Source organism: Pongo pygmaeus, chromosome 6 (assembly GCF_028885625.2).
Source record: "Pongo pygmaeus isolate AG05252 chromosome 6, NHGRI_mPonPyg2-v2.0_pri, whole genome shotgun sequence".
Lineage (NCBI taxonomy): Eukaryota > Metazoa > Chordata > Mammalia > Primates > Hominidae > Pongo > Pongo pygmaeus.
Genome location: NC_072379.2, coordinates 46436273 through 46454356, shown reverse-complemented (window position 1 = coordinate 46454356; position 18084 = coordinate 46436273). Strand labels below are relative to the sequence as shown.

Below are 18084 nucleotides of genomic sequence, written 5' to 3'. Positions count from 1 at the left end.
ACATCATGACCTCAACATATCTGGAAAGACATAATGTTGGGAATAAGGACTTTTTCTTTAAAATACTGGGGAAAAATTACTAAGTTATCCCTTGTATATACAGGGTGTAGGTAGAACAATATAGTAGTTACAATCAGAATTTCTACATCCATTTATCACTTAAGTACCTACTATCTTGCAGACACTATTCTAAAAACTGAGGAAATGGGGGTAAATGAGAAAGAAAGTAACAGCTACCACTTATTGAGTGCTTACTATGTGCCAGGCTCTGGCTTAAGAGTTTCATACATAAATTCATTTAATCCTCCAACACAACACCTCTATGACACAGGTACTATTAATTTCCTCATCTTACATATGAGAAAATTGAGGCATAGAGAAGTGAACTCATCCAGCTAGTAACTTGTAGAGACAGCATTTCCAAAATCCTGGCTTTCATGGAGCTTTTATTAATCTAAAAGCCTTCCATTCTTATTTTCTAGTCTCTGTGAAATACCTAATGAACAAATTTCTGTGGGTATGGTTCAAATAGGAGGTGTGACCATTTTGTTTTTACACGTTTCTTTCTGGGAATGTTGAAACAAAAGTTTTACTAGCTCTATCTTCGTATTTTGTAACTTCAAAATGCCTAGAGTCTGTGTTACATGTTAAAACACCTGATTTTGGCCGGGCATGGTGGCTCACACCTGTAAACTCAGCACTTTGGGAGGCTGAGATGGGTGGATCATTTGAGATCAGGAGTTTGAGACCAGCCTGGTCAACATGGTGAAACTAAAAATACTAAAAATACATGTTCTGGGCCAGGCATGGTGGCTCATGCCTGAAATCCCAGCACTTTGGGAAGCCAAGGTAGGGGATCACTTGAGACCAGGAGTTCGATCGAGACCAGCCTGGCCAACATGGTGAAACCCCATCTCTACTCAAAATACAAAAATTAGCCAGGCGCGCGCCTGTATTCCCAGCTACTCAGGAGGTTGAGGCGGGAGACTTGTATGAACCCGGGAGGCGGACGTTGCAGTGAGCCAAGATTGCGCCACTGCACTCCAGCGTGGGCAACAGAGTAAGACCCTGTTTCAAAAACAAAACAAAACAAACAAAAAAAAACAAAACATGGTCTCTACTAAAACTACAAAAATTAGCCAGGCATGGTGACATGCGCCTGTAGTCCCAGCTACTCAGGAGCTGGAGGTTGCAGTGAGCCAAGATTGCACCACTGCACTCCAGCCTGGGCGACAGAGACTACATCTCAAAAAACAAACAAAAAAAAACCACTTGATTTTTAAAAAATAGTTGGGGTAACAATTGTTCCATATTTTTCTCTCCAGAACTATAGGTATATATACATAGCATCCCTTAATTTGGAAAACCACTTCTCTACTCCAGGTAGGCCCAGTGGTGTTCAAGGTCACAGAATCCTGTCTCATTATGGTGATGTGTCCATGATTCAAGTTAATTAGGTCTCACTGTGGCCTTGGCCACAGTTAATTGGTTCAATAATACAGAAACATGATCTAAGTATGGCAAATTTGTCTTCTCTTGGATTGATGGAGATGAGAGATGTTCTTTTTGCAATGGAAGTGATTTGAGGCTGCTGGTAGCTATCTTCTTTGGCCTTAAGAGAAACTAACTCCATAATGCTAAGAGGTATAGAGAAATTCAGATAGAACACTTTGATTTAGCTATGCATGGTCTATTCTTGCCTTTTCCAGTTAAATGAGTATAAAGTTATGCTTAAGTGGGTTTCTGGGCTTCAAGTTTTAATGCATTTTAACAGAAGCATTAGATAAAATCAGTATGAACAGAACTCTGTTATTCTCATCCTCATTATTTATGAACAAATACAGAGCTGTCTACAGCTCAAAGGATGGTTTATCTATTTCATTTTCAAAAATAATTTGCAAAACATTTACCTATGAACTCTAAGTGATTACAAAGCATTACTGTAGTAAGTCTACTTCTTTATCATACCACAAAACCACAATAGCTAGAAGACAAAATGTTTTATTTTAAAACATTGAAAAAACATTAAAAGACACATGTCCATTATGTAACCAGGAATGTTAAATATATCTCTAAAATGTGGTAGGTACTTCCAGAACTAAATGTTGTAAGTTATCCTACTTTTTTCTCTAATATCAACCATACCTGATACGATGAAAAATAACAAAAAGACCTTACTAATTATCCAATCAAAGTCATCATCTTTGGGTAAATTTATATCAACACAACTTAAAATTTTGTCCAAGATGTTCCTGACACATGAAGCTTCCAGTTGAATTTCAGAAATGTTAACAAAAGTATCTTCCTTTTTTGCCTGTGAATGTTTGAGTATTGCTGTATTGTTGGCTTATATCCACTACAGATACTGGTTCTAGGCCAGCCCAAGGATCTTCAAGCATTGAAGGCTTGAAATAATTTTCCAACTCATTAGACATTCTTTTTTCTCTAACACGCCCTGATCCAAATGGTGTAGATGTCCTTGGAGAACCCTTTAGAAAAAAAATCAGTTAAAAAAACACTTAGTAAAGATAATTGGTACTTCTTCCTTTAGCTACAGGTTAGCGGGAATCACATTGCTGCTTAAAAGTTGTGACTTGAACCTAAGTATGTTCAATTACAAAGTCCATGCTTCCTTTAATCAAGTGTTTCTATTTTTTAAAAAAAGTACTTAAAGCAATTTGTTATTCTCATTTATTTATAATTCCATGACCACTGTCATCTCAAATACTTTTGTGTCTAATGTAACTTTGCAGTAATTAAATACAAGCAGTGATGAAATCAAGTCATTATATTCAATCTTCCCTCGAAATTTTCACTTTTTTCAGGAGAAAACAATACTATAGTTTTAAAGTTTCTAGAACCTTTCTAGCTCATGAACATTTTCTTTACGCCTTAGCTCCAGGCTCAAAAGGGGTAGGGGGTTGGTGTAGAATACAGCAAGTTGGAAAACCACGTAGTTGCAACTTGTAAACCACAGAAATCCCAGACATGCTAGAGATACTCCCTCTGTCTTTTGTATTTACTCTCACTAAAGGAATGGAAAACTTCCACTACCACCGATTTTCTTTCCAGGGAAGTTGGAGCAGAAGCCAGTGTAGCTCGAAAGAAAGATTAAAAAAAAAAAAGAAAAAGAAAAAGAACGATTTCCTGAAAACGTTGCCAAGGCCCTTGGCAAACAGGAGGAAATGGAGAATTAGGAAAATCTGTGTACGGGTGGCAGTGTACTGGTTAAAAGCACGAGGGCTCGAAAACAGAACGTACGGCTCTGCCACTGTTTCGGGTAATCTTCCGAAAGTTACTCAACTTCTCTAAGCCTCAGTTCGCTCATCTGCAAAATTGGGCTAACAATAGTACCTCAGAGAGGATTAGACAAAATAATCCACGTAAAGGGAATATTAGTACCGTGCCTGCCATACAGTAAGAGCTCGGCAAACGCTGGCTATTATTATTACCTGGGGGTGGGTCTGCTGCTGCCCTGGGGAGTAGCCGAATTGCTGCTGGGACCCCGCGGGGGACCTGGAGTAGGAGCCAGGGTAGCCGCCAGGGGACGGAGACCCGAACCGGCCCCCTGGGAAGCTGCCGCCGTGTCGCGGAGAGTGACTGCTCCCGTAAGGCCTAGACCGGGGCCCGTACGGCGGCGTGTGGTGCGGACTCCCGTACCCGTCTCGAGGGGAGGGCGGCCGTGGTCCGCCCCCGCCCGGGGTTCCCCGGAAGCTGCTTCCGCTACCCCAACCTCCTCCGCCCGGACCAGGGTAAGGAGGAGTCGGGGGCCGAAAATTCTGTCGCTGCATATCAGGAGCCAAAGCCGAAAACCTCGCAGCCGCGTTCTCTCACCGGAACTGTATCAACCGGCCCTCCGCAGAGAACTGCTAGTCCTTTACCAAAACAGTCCTCCGACCGCAGCCACCCTACGACACATCAGTTCCGGCATCACAAAGGTTCCGCCAGGAGCGGTGGGATTACCTAAATTACTGATTTGGCGAGAGACTCAGTGGATTTAAGTGAAAAGAGGAAGAAAAGGACACAGGAAAGGAGGGACACCCAAACCCAGCAACAACTTTTCCAGTCTGGGTGCCCTTGGTCTGACCGACAGATGAGAAGCTGGCCCCGCGAGCGACTGGGAGTGCTCCGCCCCGCCCGGCGGGGGCGGGGTCTGCGGCGTCCGTGGGCGCCCCCCAGTGGCGGCGGGTGGCGCCGCACGGAGTTCGCCGCTTGCACCGGGACCGATGCCATCTGAGACGCAAGCGATGCTGGCGACGCTGGCGAGGGTGGCAGCTCTGCGCAGAACCTGCCTCTTCTCCGGCCGGGGCGGCGGGAGGGGGCTGTGGACTGGCCGCCCGCAGTCAGGTACCCTCCGAGATTCGGTCTGGGCGGCTAAAGGGACCCCTGCCCCAGCTTGCCTCCTGGGGCGCCCTGAGGAGAGCAGTCGGGGTCTGAAGTCTCTGCTGACCCCGCAGCGGTGGCTTTGCTTGTCTCCCTGCAACCCCGCTCCGTGGGCCTGCGGCCGGCCTGCCCCACTCTGGCCGCCCAGGGTCGCCTCTGCCCCGCGCGTTGTTGTGACCGAGGGCTCCGTGCGCGGTGAGGTCCGGCTCCTGCGCGTCCCGCGGCTCGCGTTTGGGGCCTCTTTATTCCTGTGCTTTCGTCCGCCAAGTTTAAGTAACTTCGAAAATGCACACCCAGCCACATTTCAGAAAGGACTTTAGCCCGCTGCTTTGAATAACTTCACACTTCATGTACAATAAAAGGCGCCCTTGTACAGTTACGTGTCGCAGAATTTTATTTAGAGGATGAAATTTAGCTTTACTACAGTGTTATAGAACTTTCTTTACTCCCTCTGAATTTGGGAATGGTAATCCACTATGAATCTTTTTTTTTTTTCCTTTTTTCTTTTTTTTTTGAGACGGAGTCTCGCTCTCTCGCCCAGGCTGGACTGCAGTGGCGCGATCTCGGCTCACTGCAACCTCCCCCTCCCGTGTTCAGATTTTCCTGCTTCAGCCTTTCGAGTAGCTGAGATTATAGGCATGCGCCACCACGCCCAACTAATTTTTGTATTTTTAGTAGAGGCGGGGTTTCGCCATATTGGCCAGGCTGGTCTCGAATTCCTGACCTCAAGTTATCCTCCCGTCTCGGCCTCCCAAAGTGTTGAGATTACAGACGTAACCTCTATGATTACGCGCGCAGCCCACTATGAATCTTGAAATTAGTTGCAGGATGCAGGATTTTTTTTTTTTTTGAGACAGTGTCTCACTCTGTCGCCCAGGCTGGAGTGCAGTGGCTCGATCTTGGCTCACCACAACCTCTGCCTCCCGGGTTCAAGCGATTCTACTGCCTCAGCTTTCTAGAGTAGCCGAGATTACAGGCATGTGCCACATGCCCGGCTAATTTTTTTGTATTTTTAGTAAAGACGGGTTTCACTATGTTGGCCAGGCTGGTCTCGAATTCCTGGGCTCAGGTGATCTGCCTGCCTCGGCCTCCCAAAGTGCTGGGATTTCATGCGTGAGCCACCGCGCCCGGCGTAGGATACAGAATCTTAAAAGAGCTTTAGGACTCATTAAATCATAGCCTAATGGGTAGCCTGGACCTGTGATTTCCATTCACCCTCTTGTAGCTGCTACTCCTCGCTGTCTCTTTGACATGTTCTGTGACATCCCAAGCTGACGAGTGTGGTATCTTCTCAGCTTCTATCCTCCTTGATGAATGGAGACACACACACAGTTTTTTTGTTGGTTTATTCTGTGGAAATTCAATTCACTACATTTCGTTTCTTCTGTAGATACAAGTGATAGAGTTAATCAAGGTAGCATATTGCCATTAAGGCTTAGTGATACAATTAAGGTCTGAGGACTCCAGCCTATCCACTTTATTATATACAGTAGTTCTGTCCTGGCCAAAAATTCACCTTTCTGGACATTGTCTTTAGTGTTTAACTTAATGCTTGGGAATTGCTGATTTGAATATTTATTGAATAAAATGACCTAGGTGGGACGATTGCTTGAGCCCAGGAGTTGAAGACCAGCCTGGGCAACATCTTGAAGCCCCATTTCTACCAAAAGTACAAAAAAATTAGCTGGGCTTGGTGGCGTGTGCCTGTAGTCCCAGCTGCTTGGGAGGCTGAGGTGGGAGGATGGCTTGAGTCCTAGGAGGTCGAAGCTGCAGTGATCCGCTATTGTGCCACTGCACTCCAGCCTGGGTAACAGAGCGAGACCCTATCATGCCCCCCCAACCCACTGGAAAAAAAAAAGGTTTACATACATCACATAGGTAATTTTCACCTTTTAGATCATCAGCCAGTCTACTCAGGGGAGGCGGCAGAAAAGTGAGAGTGGTGGGGACCAAAATTAACTTTATTATTATTATTATGGAGATGGGTTGGTCTCACTCTGTCACCGAGGCTGGAGTGCGGTGGTGAGATCACAGATCACTGCATCCTCGACCTCCTGGGCTCAAGTGATCTTCCCACGTCAGTCTCCCAAGTAGCTGGGACTACAGGCTCATGCTACCATGCCTGGCTAATTTTTTTATTTCTTTATTTTTTGTAGAGACAGGGTCTTGCTGTGTTTCCCAGAACTCCCCAACTCAAGCGTTCCTCTCTCCTGCCTTGGCCTCCCAAAACTCTGCAATTAAATGGTGTGGTGAGCCACCATGCCCAACCAACAAATTAATTTAATAGTAAACAGTTTAATTAATGGACGCCTAATGAGTATATAGATCTTTATTCCATCAACCCATTTATCTGTATAACTTCAATCTAACTAAAGTTCACTAAAATTTATTAAAATTCAAAAGCCATGCTCTTTTTAAGCTTCTAGTAGTACATTTTGTAGCAAGATAAAACTGACCAATAAAAAAATTTGAGTTGTGTTTTTCTGTCTTATAGCAGTATACTCTCTCTATATATATTTTTTATTTATTTAAGTATTGAGACATGTCTTGCTCTTTCATCCAGGCTGGAGTGCAGTGGCGCAATCCCAGTTCACTGCAACCTCTGCCTCCCTGGGCTCAAGCAATCCTTCCACCTCAGCCTCCCAAGTAGCTGAAACCAGAGGTGTGTGCCACCATGCCTGGCTAATTTTTGTATTTTTTGAAGACATGGGGTTTTGCCATGTTGCCCACACTGGTCTTTAACTCCTCGGCTCACACAACCAGCCACCTGGGCCTCTCAAAGTGCTGGGATTACAGGCATGAGCCCCCTGTGCCCCAGCCAGTTATGATTTTTTTTTTGGCATATATTCATGGGGGTACAAGTGCAGTTTTGCTACATTGATATAGTGTATTGGGGTGAAGTCAGGGCCTTCAGTGCATCCATCACTGGCACAACACACATTGTACCCAGCAAGCAACCTCCTGTAGTCCATCCCCTTCCCTCTACATCCCCAAACCTCCAAGTCTCCATTGCCCATCACTCCACACTCTGCTTCCATATGTACGCATTATTTAGCAGCAACTTATAAGGGAGAACAGGCAATATTTGTTTTTCTGTGCCTGAGTGATTCCACTTAAGATAATGGCCTCCAGTTCTATCCATGTTGCTGCAAAAGACATAATTTCATTCTTTTTTATGGCTGAATAGTATTCCATTTTGTATATATAACATATTTTGTTTATTTAGTGCTCCGTTGATGGGGATTTAGGTTGATTTCATATCTTTGCTTTTATGAATAGTGCTGTGATAAACATATTAGTGCAGATATCTTTTTGATATAATGATTTCTTTTCCTTTGGGTAGATGCACAGTAGTGGGATTGCTGCATCTTCCAGTAGTTCTATTTTTAGTTCTGTGAGAAATCTCCATACTGTTTTCCATAGAAGTTGCACTGATTTACATTCCCACCAACAGTGTATGAGTTCCCTTTTCTCAGCTTCCTCACCAACATCCTGTGACTTTTTTGTCTTTTTAATAGCCATTCTGATGTGTATAAGATGATATCTCATTGTGGTTTTTAATTTGTATTTATCTGATGATTGGTGATGTTGAACATTTTTAAAAAATTTTACTCATGGCAGTACACAGAAATTTTCAGGGAAGATTGAAAGGCATGAAAACATGACTCTTAATAGACAATTCTAGCAATATACAAACTATTTTTACTTTGTTTCCCTAGAGTCTTGAATTTTTTGTTCAACTCATTTTCTGGTTATGAATTTAAAATGATTACAGCATACTGCCAATGTTTGAGAAGAAATCTGTTATTGGATTAAGTTTAGGAATCAGGCTGGGCGTGGTGGCTCATGCCTGTAATCCTACCACTTTGGGAGGCTGAGGTGGGTGGATACCAGAGGTCAGGAGTGAGCCGAGATTGCGCCATTGTACTCCAGCCTGGGCGACAACAGCAAAACTCTGGCTCAAAATAAATAAATAAATAAATAAATAAATAAATCCAGGATTCATAATATTAATTAATTAATTTATTTTTGAAACAAAGTCTTGTTCTGTCACCCAGGCTGGAGTTCGGTGGCAAGATCTCAGCTCACTGCAACCTCCACCTCCCGGGTTCAAGGATTGTTCTGCATCAGCCTCCAGAGTAGCTGGGACTACAGGTGTGTGCCACCACGCCTGGCTAATTTTTGTATTTTTAGCAGAGACGAGGGTTTCACCATGTTGGCCAGGCTTGTCTCAAACTCCTGACCTCAGCTGATCCACTCACCTCAGCCTTCCAAAGTGCTGGGATTACAGGTGTGAGCCACTGTGCCTGGCTGATGGTGAACATTTTTGATATGCTTGTTTGTCTTTTGAAAAATGCCTACTCATGTCCTTAGCCCATTTGTTAATGGGATTATTTGTTTTTTGTTGTTGAGTTGTTTGAGTTGCTTGCAAATTCTGGATATTAGTCCCCTGTTGGATATGTAGTTTGCAGATATTTTCTTCCATTCCTCAGGTTATCCGTTCACTCTGCTGATCATTTCTTTTGCTATGCAGAAGCTTTCCAGTTTAATTAAGTTCCATTTGCCTATTTTTGTTTTTGTTGCCTGTGCTTTTGAGGTCTCAGTCATGAATTCTTTGCCTAGATCAATGTCTAGAAGAGTTTCCCCTAGGTTTTCTTCAGTATTTTTAGAGTTTCATCCTTACATTCAAGTCTTTAATCCATCTTGAATTTCTTTTTTTTTTTTCTTTTTTTTTTTGAGATGGAGTTTCGCTTTTGTTGTCCAGGCTGGAGTGCAATGGCGCGATCTCGGCTCACTGCAGCCTCCGCCTCCCAGGTTCAAGCGATTCTCCTACCTTATCCTCCCAAGTAGCTGGGATTACAGGCATGCGCCACCACACCCGGTGAATTTTTTGTGTGTTTAGTAGAGACAGGGTTTCTCCATGTTGGTCAGGCTGGTCTCAAACTCTCGACCTCAGTTGATCTGCCTGCCTAGGCCTCCCAAAGTGCTGGGATTATAGGTGTGAGCCACCGTGCCCAGCCAAATTGATTTTTTTATATGGTGAAATACAGGGATCCAGTTTCATTCTTCTGCATATGGCAATCCAATTTTCCCAGCACCTTTTACTGAAAAGGGTATCCTTTCCCCAGTAAATGTTGTCGACTTTGTCAAAAATCAGTTGGCTGTAAGTATGTGGGTTTATTTCTGGGTTCTCTAAGCTGTTCCATGGATCTATGTGTCTATTTATTTATTTATTGAGGTAGAGTCTTGCTCTGTTGCCCAGGCTGGAGTGCAGTTGTGCAATCTCGGTTCATTGCAACCTCCGCCCCCCGGGTTCAAGTGATTGTCCTGCTTCAGCCTCCTGAGTAGCTGGGATTACAGGCGCACGCCACCACACCTGGCTAATTTTTGTATTTTTAGTAGAGACGGGGTTTCACCATGTTGGTAAAGCTGGTCTTGAACTCCTGACCTCGTGATCTGCCTGTCTTGGCCTCCCAAAGTGCTGGGATTACAGGCATGAGCCACTGCACCTGGCCCTATGTGTCTGTTTTTATAGACACTATGAGTATTATGCTGTTTTGGCTACTATAGCCTTGTAGTATATTTTGAAGTCAGAAAATGTGGTATCACCAGCTTTGTTCTTTTTACTTGGTATATTTTTGGTTATTTGGGCTCATTTTTAGTTCCATATGAACTTTAGAATTGTTTTTTCTAATTCTGTGAAAAAATGATGTTAATAGAAATTGCATTGAACCTGCAGATTGCTTTGGGTACAATGGTCATTTTAACCACATTAATTCTTTCAACCTATGTGCATGGGGTGTTTTTCCATTTGTTTGTTTCATCTCTAGTTTCTTTCATCAGTGTTTTGTAGTTTTCCTTGTAGATTTCTTTCACCTTCTTGGTTAAATATATTCCTAGGTATTTTATTTTTTTGTAGCTATCATAAATGGGACTGCCTTCTTGGTTTCGTCCTTGGGTAGAACATTATTGGTCAACAGAAATCCTAGTGATTTCTTTTCCTTTTTTTTTTTTGAGACAGTCTGGCTCTACTACCCATGCTGGAGTACAATGGTGCAATGTAGGCTCACTGCAAAGGCCTCCCAAAGTGCTGGGATTACAGGCATAAGCCACTGTGCCCATCTGATTTATAAATTTTTGACAGATTTTGCATGAAAATGTGCTTCTCGGGCCAGGTGCAGTGGCTCATGGTTGTAATCCCAGCACTTTGGGAGGCTGAGGCAGGTGGATCACAAGGTTAGGAGTTCGAGACCAGCCTGGCCAACATAGTGAAACCCCGTCTCTAGTAAAAATACAAAAAAATAGTCAGGCGTGGTGGTGGGCGCCTGTAATCCCAGCTACTTGGGAGGCTGAGGCAGGAGAATTGCTTGAACCCGGGAGTGGGAGGCTGCAGTGAGCTGAGATCATGCCATTGCACTCCAGCCTGGGTGACAGACAGTGCAAGACTCCATCCCCAAAAAAAAAAAAAAAAAAAAAAAGAAAGTGTGCTTCTCATCACATTTACAGGTAATATATGAAGATTGAGGGAGAGGGAATTCTTTTTTTATTTTTTGAGACAGGGTCTTGACTCCAGTAGCCCATGTTATAAATAAAGGGTTGGTGCCACAAAAGAAATAGCACTGGAATATAAAATTTTCTTTTTAATTCTCAGTAAGGCAATGTACTTCTATAGAAGAGTGCGCCCTTACAGATGGAACAATGGTGAGCACACACCTGGACAAGGGAGGAGAAGGGGTTCTTATCCCTGATGCACGTGGCCCCTGCTGCTGTGTCGTTCCCCTATTGGCTAGGTTTAGACCACACAGGCTAAACTAATTCCAATTGGCTAATTTAAAGAGAGTGACGGGGTGAGTGGTTTGGCAGGAAAAATGGTTATGGCAGAGCAGGAAATCTGAATGAGTCAGGGTGGAGAATGAGCAGGTAATCGGAATGACTTAGGGTGGAATAGGTAACTGGAATGAGTCATGGTGGAGCAGGTAATCAGAATGAGTCAGGGTGAAGCAGGTAATCGGAATGAGTGAGAGTAGAGCAGGTAATTGGAATGAGTCAGGGTAGAGCAGGTAATTGAAAAAGGTTGCTTTACCAGGAAGTTAAGTTTAAAACTAGAAAGCAAAGAATTGAACATACTGACAAACTGATTCTTTGAAGAGAAATTTAGAACTCATATCTAACATTCCGTCCTCTTGCATTTCCTTACAGCTCTTTTTCTTCAAACTTCTTTAACATGTCTCGGCTTAGTTGTTCTACTTGATTTTCCAAAAGAAGAAGCTTCTTTAGATAAGGCAGAGGATAGTTAAGGGAGGTTTTAGTAAGTGCTGTTTTTATGAGCCTCTGCACCAACCCATGGATGCATGGTGTGACACAGCACCCGACAAGAATAAGTACACACATTATGGCTGCGAGGGAAGTAAGAATTGAGGCTATTATTCTTTTCCACTTACCGAACCACTTTTCTAGCCATCCTGTAAAGGAGTCATTTACCCCTGAGTTGTTGGCTAACTCATTGGACACAGCAGTCAGACCTTGCAATGCCTTTGTTATACTTCCATCAGGGACAGTGTTTGGGATGAAGGTACAACATTTGAGTTTTAATCATGATGCAAACTCCTCCTCTTTCTGCTAATATCATGTCTAAGGCTATCCTATTTTCCCAAGCCATCTGGCTAGTAGCCCCTAATTGCTCGGCTATTCCTTTAATCGCATCTCTAGTATAGTTAATAAATTGCTGTTGGTTGTAATAGATGTAGTTTATCCAATCTACATTTTTATTAATTGTCACCCACCAAAATATTGACTCAAATTCTGCGGCTATTTGATTTTGGGGTTTAAATTGATCTGGTATTCCCTGTGGGACTCCAATTGCATTTAAATAGATGTGAGAGTCAAAAGACTCATAAGAGGCTTCTCTTGCTTTACGATGTCTGGTTTTTCCTTCCTCTGGTTGATGAAAGGCCAGAGTAAAAGGGATAGCCGATTGGACTAGAGCATAAGTACTGCTCTAATTATTTGGCAGAGTGTCCAGTAAAGGTCCTCCATAATCCCACCATACATCCGCTCAGGGATGAATAAGGGCAGACTGATGGGTCAGCTCTTGGAAGTGCCGCACTTCATTGCATCCTGTTAAGTCTCCAAGGAATGCCAAATTTTTCCCTTGATCGTTGGAGACATGAGGTTAAATTGGTTTTGGAAGATGGAGGCTGGATGGCCCTTGGGGGCTGACCTGCAGCATGCTGGACTTTGGGATATAGCAGAGAGAGAGCATGGCACAACTTGTTACTCTAGGCTGTAGAATCCTGGAAAAGAGCTACCATGCAGCCCATGCCTGGTTGACTGGACAACCACCCTAGTGGAAAGGGGACAATCTGGGCCTCTGGCCTGCCATGTGCACAAGCATAACAATTGCTTTTGTTTAACATGCAGACGGAATATTTGATCCGTTCCAACCAGGCATTTGCATCTTGGTATGCTGTCTTAATTGCCAAAGTTTGTTTTAAGTCTTTAACTTGTATGATAACTATCTTGGTCTTGTCGTTAGATGGAGGAGTGGCAGTTGTTCAGTTGTAAGAGGTTTTGGAAGAAGGCTTAGAGGAAGGTGCAGGCAGTGGGGGATCAAGGAAACACATTTCAAAGAATCCAATAGGGTCTGTCCCTGAAACCTCAGCCCCCATACCATAAAACTGGCTTAAAGAAGGGAACCAGCTTAGAAAACGGGAAGAACTTTGAGGGTTCGAGATAATAACCTGTATTGGAATGCACTGGTTTAGCTGACCCCCAGTTGGGGGTTGGCTGTCCCTCTAGTAAAATGAATGTATGGTTTTAGGAAATTACAAAAACTGGTTGGGGCAGTCCATCCTTGCTCTTTAGTGGTCCACAGAATGTTGGACAAACTACGGCATAAAAGCTCTACATTGGGGGGCAAGACTCCTGGTCGACACTGGGGTCTTTATCGAAATCTCCCTGGATTAAATGGTCCCAATTCACTAATGTCTAGTCTCAGGAGAGTCAGGAGGGAGAGAGGTAGTTTTCTGAAGTAGAGAGCTGTCTTTGACTTGGCAAGTCCCCACAGGGTATAACAAGGCAAGCATCAAATGCAATAGTTTGAAGAGAAATTGACTTGGTTATGTTAATAACTAGATGGTCAGCAATAGAGCGAGGAAAGAAGAAAGAGTAATAGAATAGATGAAAGAGAGTTAAATTTTTCTTTGCTTTAGTTTGGTAGGGTTTTCCCCTGGGACTATGGCCCATAACTCTGGAGGGGGCGGCACTTTCTTGACTCAGGTGTGATGAGTCCACCCCCTTTCCACTGTAAGAACAGCAGTCTCGGTGGTTAGCAGCATAAGGTGGGGTCCTTCCCAGGCTGGCTGGAGTTTTCTTTCTTTCCACCCTTTGATGAGAAGGTGATCCTTAGGCTGGTGCTGGTTTACCGGAAATTCTAGGGGTGGTACCTGTGCTAGAAGACTTTTAGTTTTGAGGGAAAGGAAAGTGGAAGATAAACCAAGTATACAATTTCTAAGAAATTGATCTTTTGTTTTAAATGTGGGGACATCAGCAGTGGACTCTATAGTCCTTGGTGTCTTCTTACTGAGAGATTTCCTTTAGCATCTATTTTTATTAGTTGTTAGACCAAAGAAAGCCAAACACCATTTTATATTTGACAGTGCTTCCTGTATGATTTTTATACCAGAAAAGCTAAATTTCACCTTTATATTAGTGTGCTATTAATGATAAACTTAATTTTAATAAAACCTTGTAGACACATTTATCCAATTTTTAATGTCTGACCATAAGGTAAGATTTTTATAGACTCTTTTTAACATTGTATAATTTTTGTTAAAGAGCAGGTTAGTGCTTTAAGAAAAACCTGTTGTGCTTTTATTTTAATGTCCAGTTTACAGAAAAGCTGGATGATACCCCTTTAACTTTAGCCAATATGTTTACAAAGAGAATTTCCTTTAAAATTAATGTTTCAAAACTTGCTTAAACCTTTAAAACAAAAAATTTTTTTAACCTTTTAATGTAGGTAAAAATCCACATTCTTATGCCTCATTATAATCCTTTTACCAAAAGTATATTTACTTTCCTTACACACCTTGCACATAAACTGTTTCTTCAATAGTTTTATATTCAAGAGGCCTAATTACTTGTACATTATACAACATTTCTTGCATAAATTCCCTTTTATAACTTTTTTCACGACTTTCACAGACAATTCTTTGACATGCCTCAGCTTTCTCACTTGTTGCAAACATCCCTTTCTTTAAACAACCAGTTAATTTATTTTAGGACAAGAATTTACCATATAACATTCCTTTTTACATAAATTCTTCTCCCCACTTTTTTTTTTCTCAAAGATGATAACCATTCTTTTCCAAAGTGAACTTCCTTCATATCTGTGGACTAGTCTAAGACCACAAGATTAGAAGTTAGGATAATACATGTTACACTGTTAACTTTTAGCAAACTTTACTTTTGTTGAAAACCTTGTAAATTTGGGATTTCAATTATTCTTTGCTATTAATAAGACCCTGTTCAGTCCATATTAACTTAGAATTGATATAGATGGCTCCTTCCTGATTCTGTAAGTACTTTAAGGCTTGGCTGAGTACAAACAGCTGGCAGGTTTGAGCAGACCAATTATTAGGCAATTTTCCTAACTGCTTCTGCTAGAGTTTCCTTATCACTTACTGAATACCCATTGTGTCTTTTTCCCTCAATCACTTGGGAGGAACCATCTATCCTCCTGTCCTGAAGGGAGTTCCTCCTAGGTCTGGTCAGACCTTTGTATGGTAATTAAGATTTAGATCCCCTGTTAGGAAACCTTCTGGGTTAAGAGAATTTTCAGTGGTTAATGTTAAATCATCTTTTTCTAACAGAATAGCCTCATAGTTTAAGGTTCTTGAGTCAGTCAGTAAGCTACCTTTTTTGCTTTTTTTTTTTTTTTGGCTTAGTATAGTTCTGACCTGATGAGGTGTGCTCATAATGAGGTTTCCTCTGAAAGTTATTTTTCTACTTTCTTCTGCTAGCAAAGCAGTTGCCGCTACAGATTGAATGCATTTGGGCCATCCACAGGTTACTGGGTTAAGGATTTTTGATTAGGAAGGCTAATCAGTGGCCTCAGGTTGTCAGTGGCCTCAATGCTTTTGGGCTACGCCCTTGTTTACAGTGACAACTGCCGAGACCAGCTCCGTCAAGGAGACCCTAACCCAGTGGCGCTAGAGGAAGTAAAGACACACACGCAGAAATATAGAGTGTGGAGTGGGAAATTAGGAGTCTCACAGCCTTCAGCGCTGAGAGCCTTGAACAGATATTTACCCACATATTTACTGACAGCAAGTCAGTCATAAGATTTACTAAAAGTATTCCTTATGGGAGACAAAGGATTGGGCCGGAAATAAAGGGATGGGCTCTGGCTAGTTATCTGCAGCATGAACATGTCCTTAAGGTACAGATCGCTCATGCAAAGCGGTTTTCCACCCTGGGTGGGCCAGGTGTTCCTTGCCCTCATTCCCGTAAACCTTCCAGCGTGGGCATCAAGGCCATCACGAGCATGTCACAGTGCTGCAGAGATTTTGTTTATGGCCAGTTCTGGGGCCAGTTTATGGCCAGATTTTGGGGCCTGATCCCAGCAGACAACAAGGTGGTATTGGAGTGTTATAGGGTCACAGGGAAGACCTTCAATTATAGGTTTTAAATTTACCCTGGCTTTTAAAGGAATAGGGTACACTGTTTTCTCTTTACTACTTCTGTCTCCCTCTTTCTTTCTTCCTCTCTTTGACTTTCTCTTTCTCTCTGATTCCCTGTCTCTTCCTCTCTCTCTGCCTCTTTCTCTCTCTCTTTGACTACCTCTTTGTCTCTCTGTCTCTTCCTCTCTCTCTCTGTCTTCTCTCTCTCTCTCTCTCTCCTCACTGTCTCTCTCTCTCCCTCTCTTTCCTCTCTGCTAGTCTTTCCCTGCCTCTGCCAGCCGCTTATGCTGCTGTTCTCCCCCCTCCTTCCCCTTCCGCTAGGGGAGGGACCAGCAGGAGTGGACCTACTCTTTCTTCCCCAGAGAAGAAAGGAAAGGGGAGTTCTGAATATTTTTCTTACTACTGGAGGTTTGTGTGAGGTTCAACCCCCTCCCCATGGGGATTTCTCACCTCTTCTTGAGGTTCAACCCCCCCATCATGGGGATTTCTCACCTCTTTCTGAGGTTCAACCCCCCCTTCAATGGGGATTTCTCACCTCTTTTTAACCTCCAAGACATCCCGACTAAGGAATACTTCACCACATCCTGTGGCTTTCTTTCCCTAGTCCCGACTAAGGAATGCTTTACTGTCCCTGCGGTTTCTCTCTCCTTGGTATGCCCTAACCAAGGAATGCTTTACCACCCCGCAGCTTTTTCCTTAGTCCCGACCACCAAGGAAATACTTTACCCGCTCCTGCGGCTTCTCCTTCCTTAGTCTGTGCACAGAGTTGTCACCACAGTATGTGAGGATTCTTTAAGCTAGGTTGCTGGCCAGTTTCTCTCCACGTTGCTGAGAGCTCGAGTTATTCCTCCCACTGGGTGGGTCCTTATTTCTCACACCTGAGGCCGCCACAAGGGGGCGGGACGGACCTCCTCATGAGAGAGAACCAGCGACCACCCCCAGAGGGGAATGTAATCACAGGAGAGCCCCCAAATTGTTAAAAATAAAGTTTCTGTGCTGCAAAAGAAATAGCACTGGAATATAAAATTTTCTTTTTAATTCTCAGCAAAGCAATGTACTTCTGTAGAAGGGTATGCCCTTACAGATGGAGCAATGGTGAGCACACACTCGGACAAGGGAGGGTAAGGGGAGCTTATCCCTGATGCACGTGGTCCCTGCTGCTGTGTTGTTCCCCTATTGGCTAGGGTTAGACCGCACAGGCTAAACTAGCTCTGATTGGCTAATTTAAAGACAGTGACAGGGTGAGTGGTTTTGCAGAAAAAATGGTTATGAGAGAGCAGGAAATCGGAATGAGTCAGGGTGGAGTAGGTAATCAGGTAATCGGAATGAGTCAGGGTGGAGCAGGTAATCGAAAAAGGTTGCTTTATGAGGAAGTTAAGTTTAAAAGTAGAAGGCAAAGAATTGAACATACTGACATATTGATTCTTTGAAAAGAAATTTAGAACTCCTATCTAACACAGGCAATTATGTTTCCTAAGAAATATGAATTGACTGTCAGTTGTGGAAAGGTAAAACCTGGCCGGGCGCAGTGGCTCATGCTTGTAATCCCAGCACCTTGGGAGGCTGAGGTGGGCGGATCACCTGAGATCGAGAGTTGGAGACCAGCCTGACCAACATGGAGAAACCTCGTCTCTACTAAAAATACAAAATTAGCCGGGTGTGCTGGCGCATGCCTGTAATCCCAGCTACTTAGGCGGCTGAGGCAGGAGAATCACTTGAACCTGGGAGGCAGAGTTTGCAGTGAGCCGAGATGGCGCCGTTGCACTCCAGCCTGGGCAACAAGAGCAAAACTTCATCTCAAAAAAAATCAAAACCAAAATAAAACAAAAAAAACAGAATGAAGACCCAACCCCATGATGAGGTTTATGAGCTCCTATACCATCTTGAAGTTACAGAAAGAATGGGGGATTGGATTCTGATGAAAGAGGTTATGGGAACCGGAAGAGAAGAGGAACTCTGTTGGGGGAAATAAAGGATTGCTAGGGAGAATGAATGGATGAGGATAGAGATTAACTGG

The 18084-nt window shown here is 43.3% G+C and overlaps 2 protein-coding genes across 6 annotated transcripts in view; one reads left to right on the top strand and one right to left on the bottom strand.

Annotated features, from left to right (window-relative positions):
- Positions 1–1985: 1985 nt before the first annotated feature.
- On the bottom strand, positions 1986–4157 carry MPLKIP (M-phase specific PLK1 interacting protein). Its single transcript, XM_054497220.2, has 2 exons — positions 3453–4157; positions 1986–2489 (listed from the first exon to the last, which is right to left on the bottom strand). Exons 1-2 carry the CDS (start codon positions 3789–3791, stop codon positions 2289–2291), a joined length of 540 nt encoding a protein of 179 aa, XP_054353195.1. The 5' UTR covers positions 3792–4157; the 3' UTR covers positions 1986–2288.
- Positions 3749–18084, top strand: part of SUGCT (succinyl-CoA:glutarate-CoA transferase) — a 735535-nt gene continuing 721199 nt past the window's right edge. For 3 of the 5 annotated variants that reach the window (XM_054497218.2, XM_063667374.1, XM_063667372.1), the window contains exon 1: positions 4206–4347. In XM_054497218.2, coding sequence (XP_054353193.1) covers positions 4227–4347 — 121 coding nt within the window. In that variant the 5' untranslated portion in view covers positions 4206–4226. Of the gene's footprint in view, positions 4348–18084 lie in introns of all 5 variants that reach the window. The other 2 variants (XM_054497215.2, XM_063667373.1) reach the window with 2 other exon arrangements.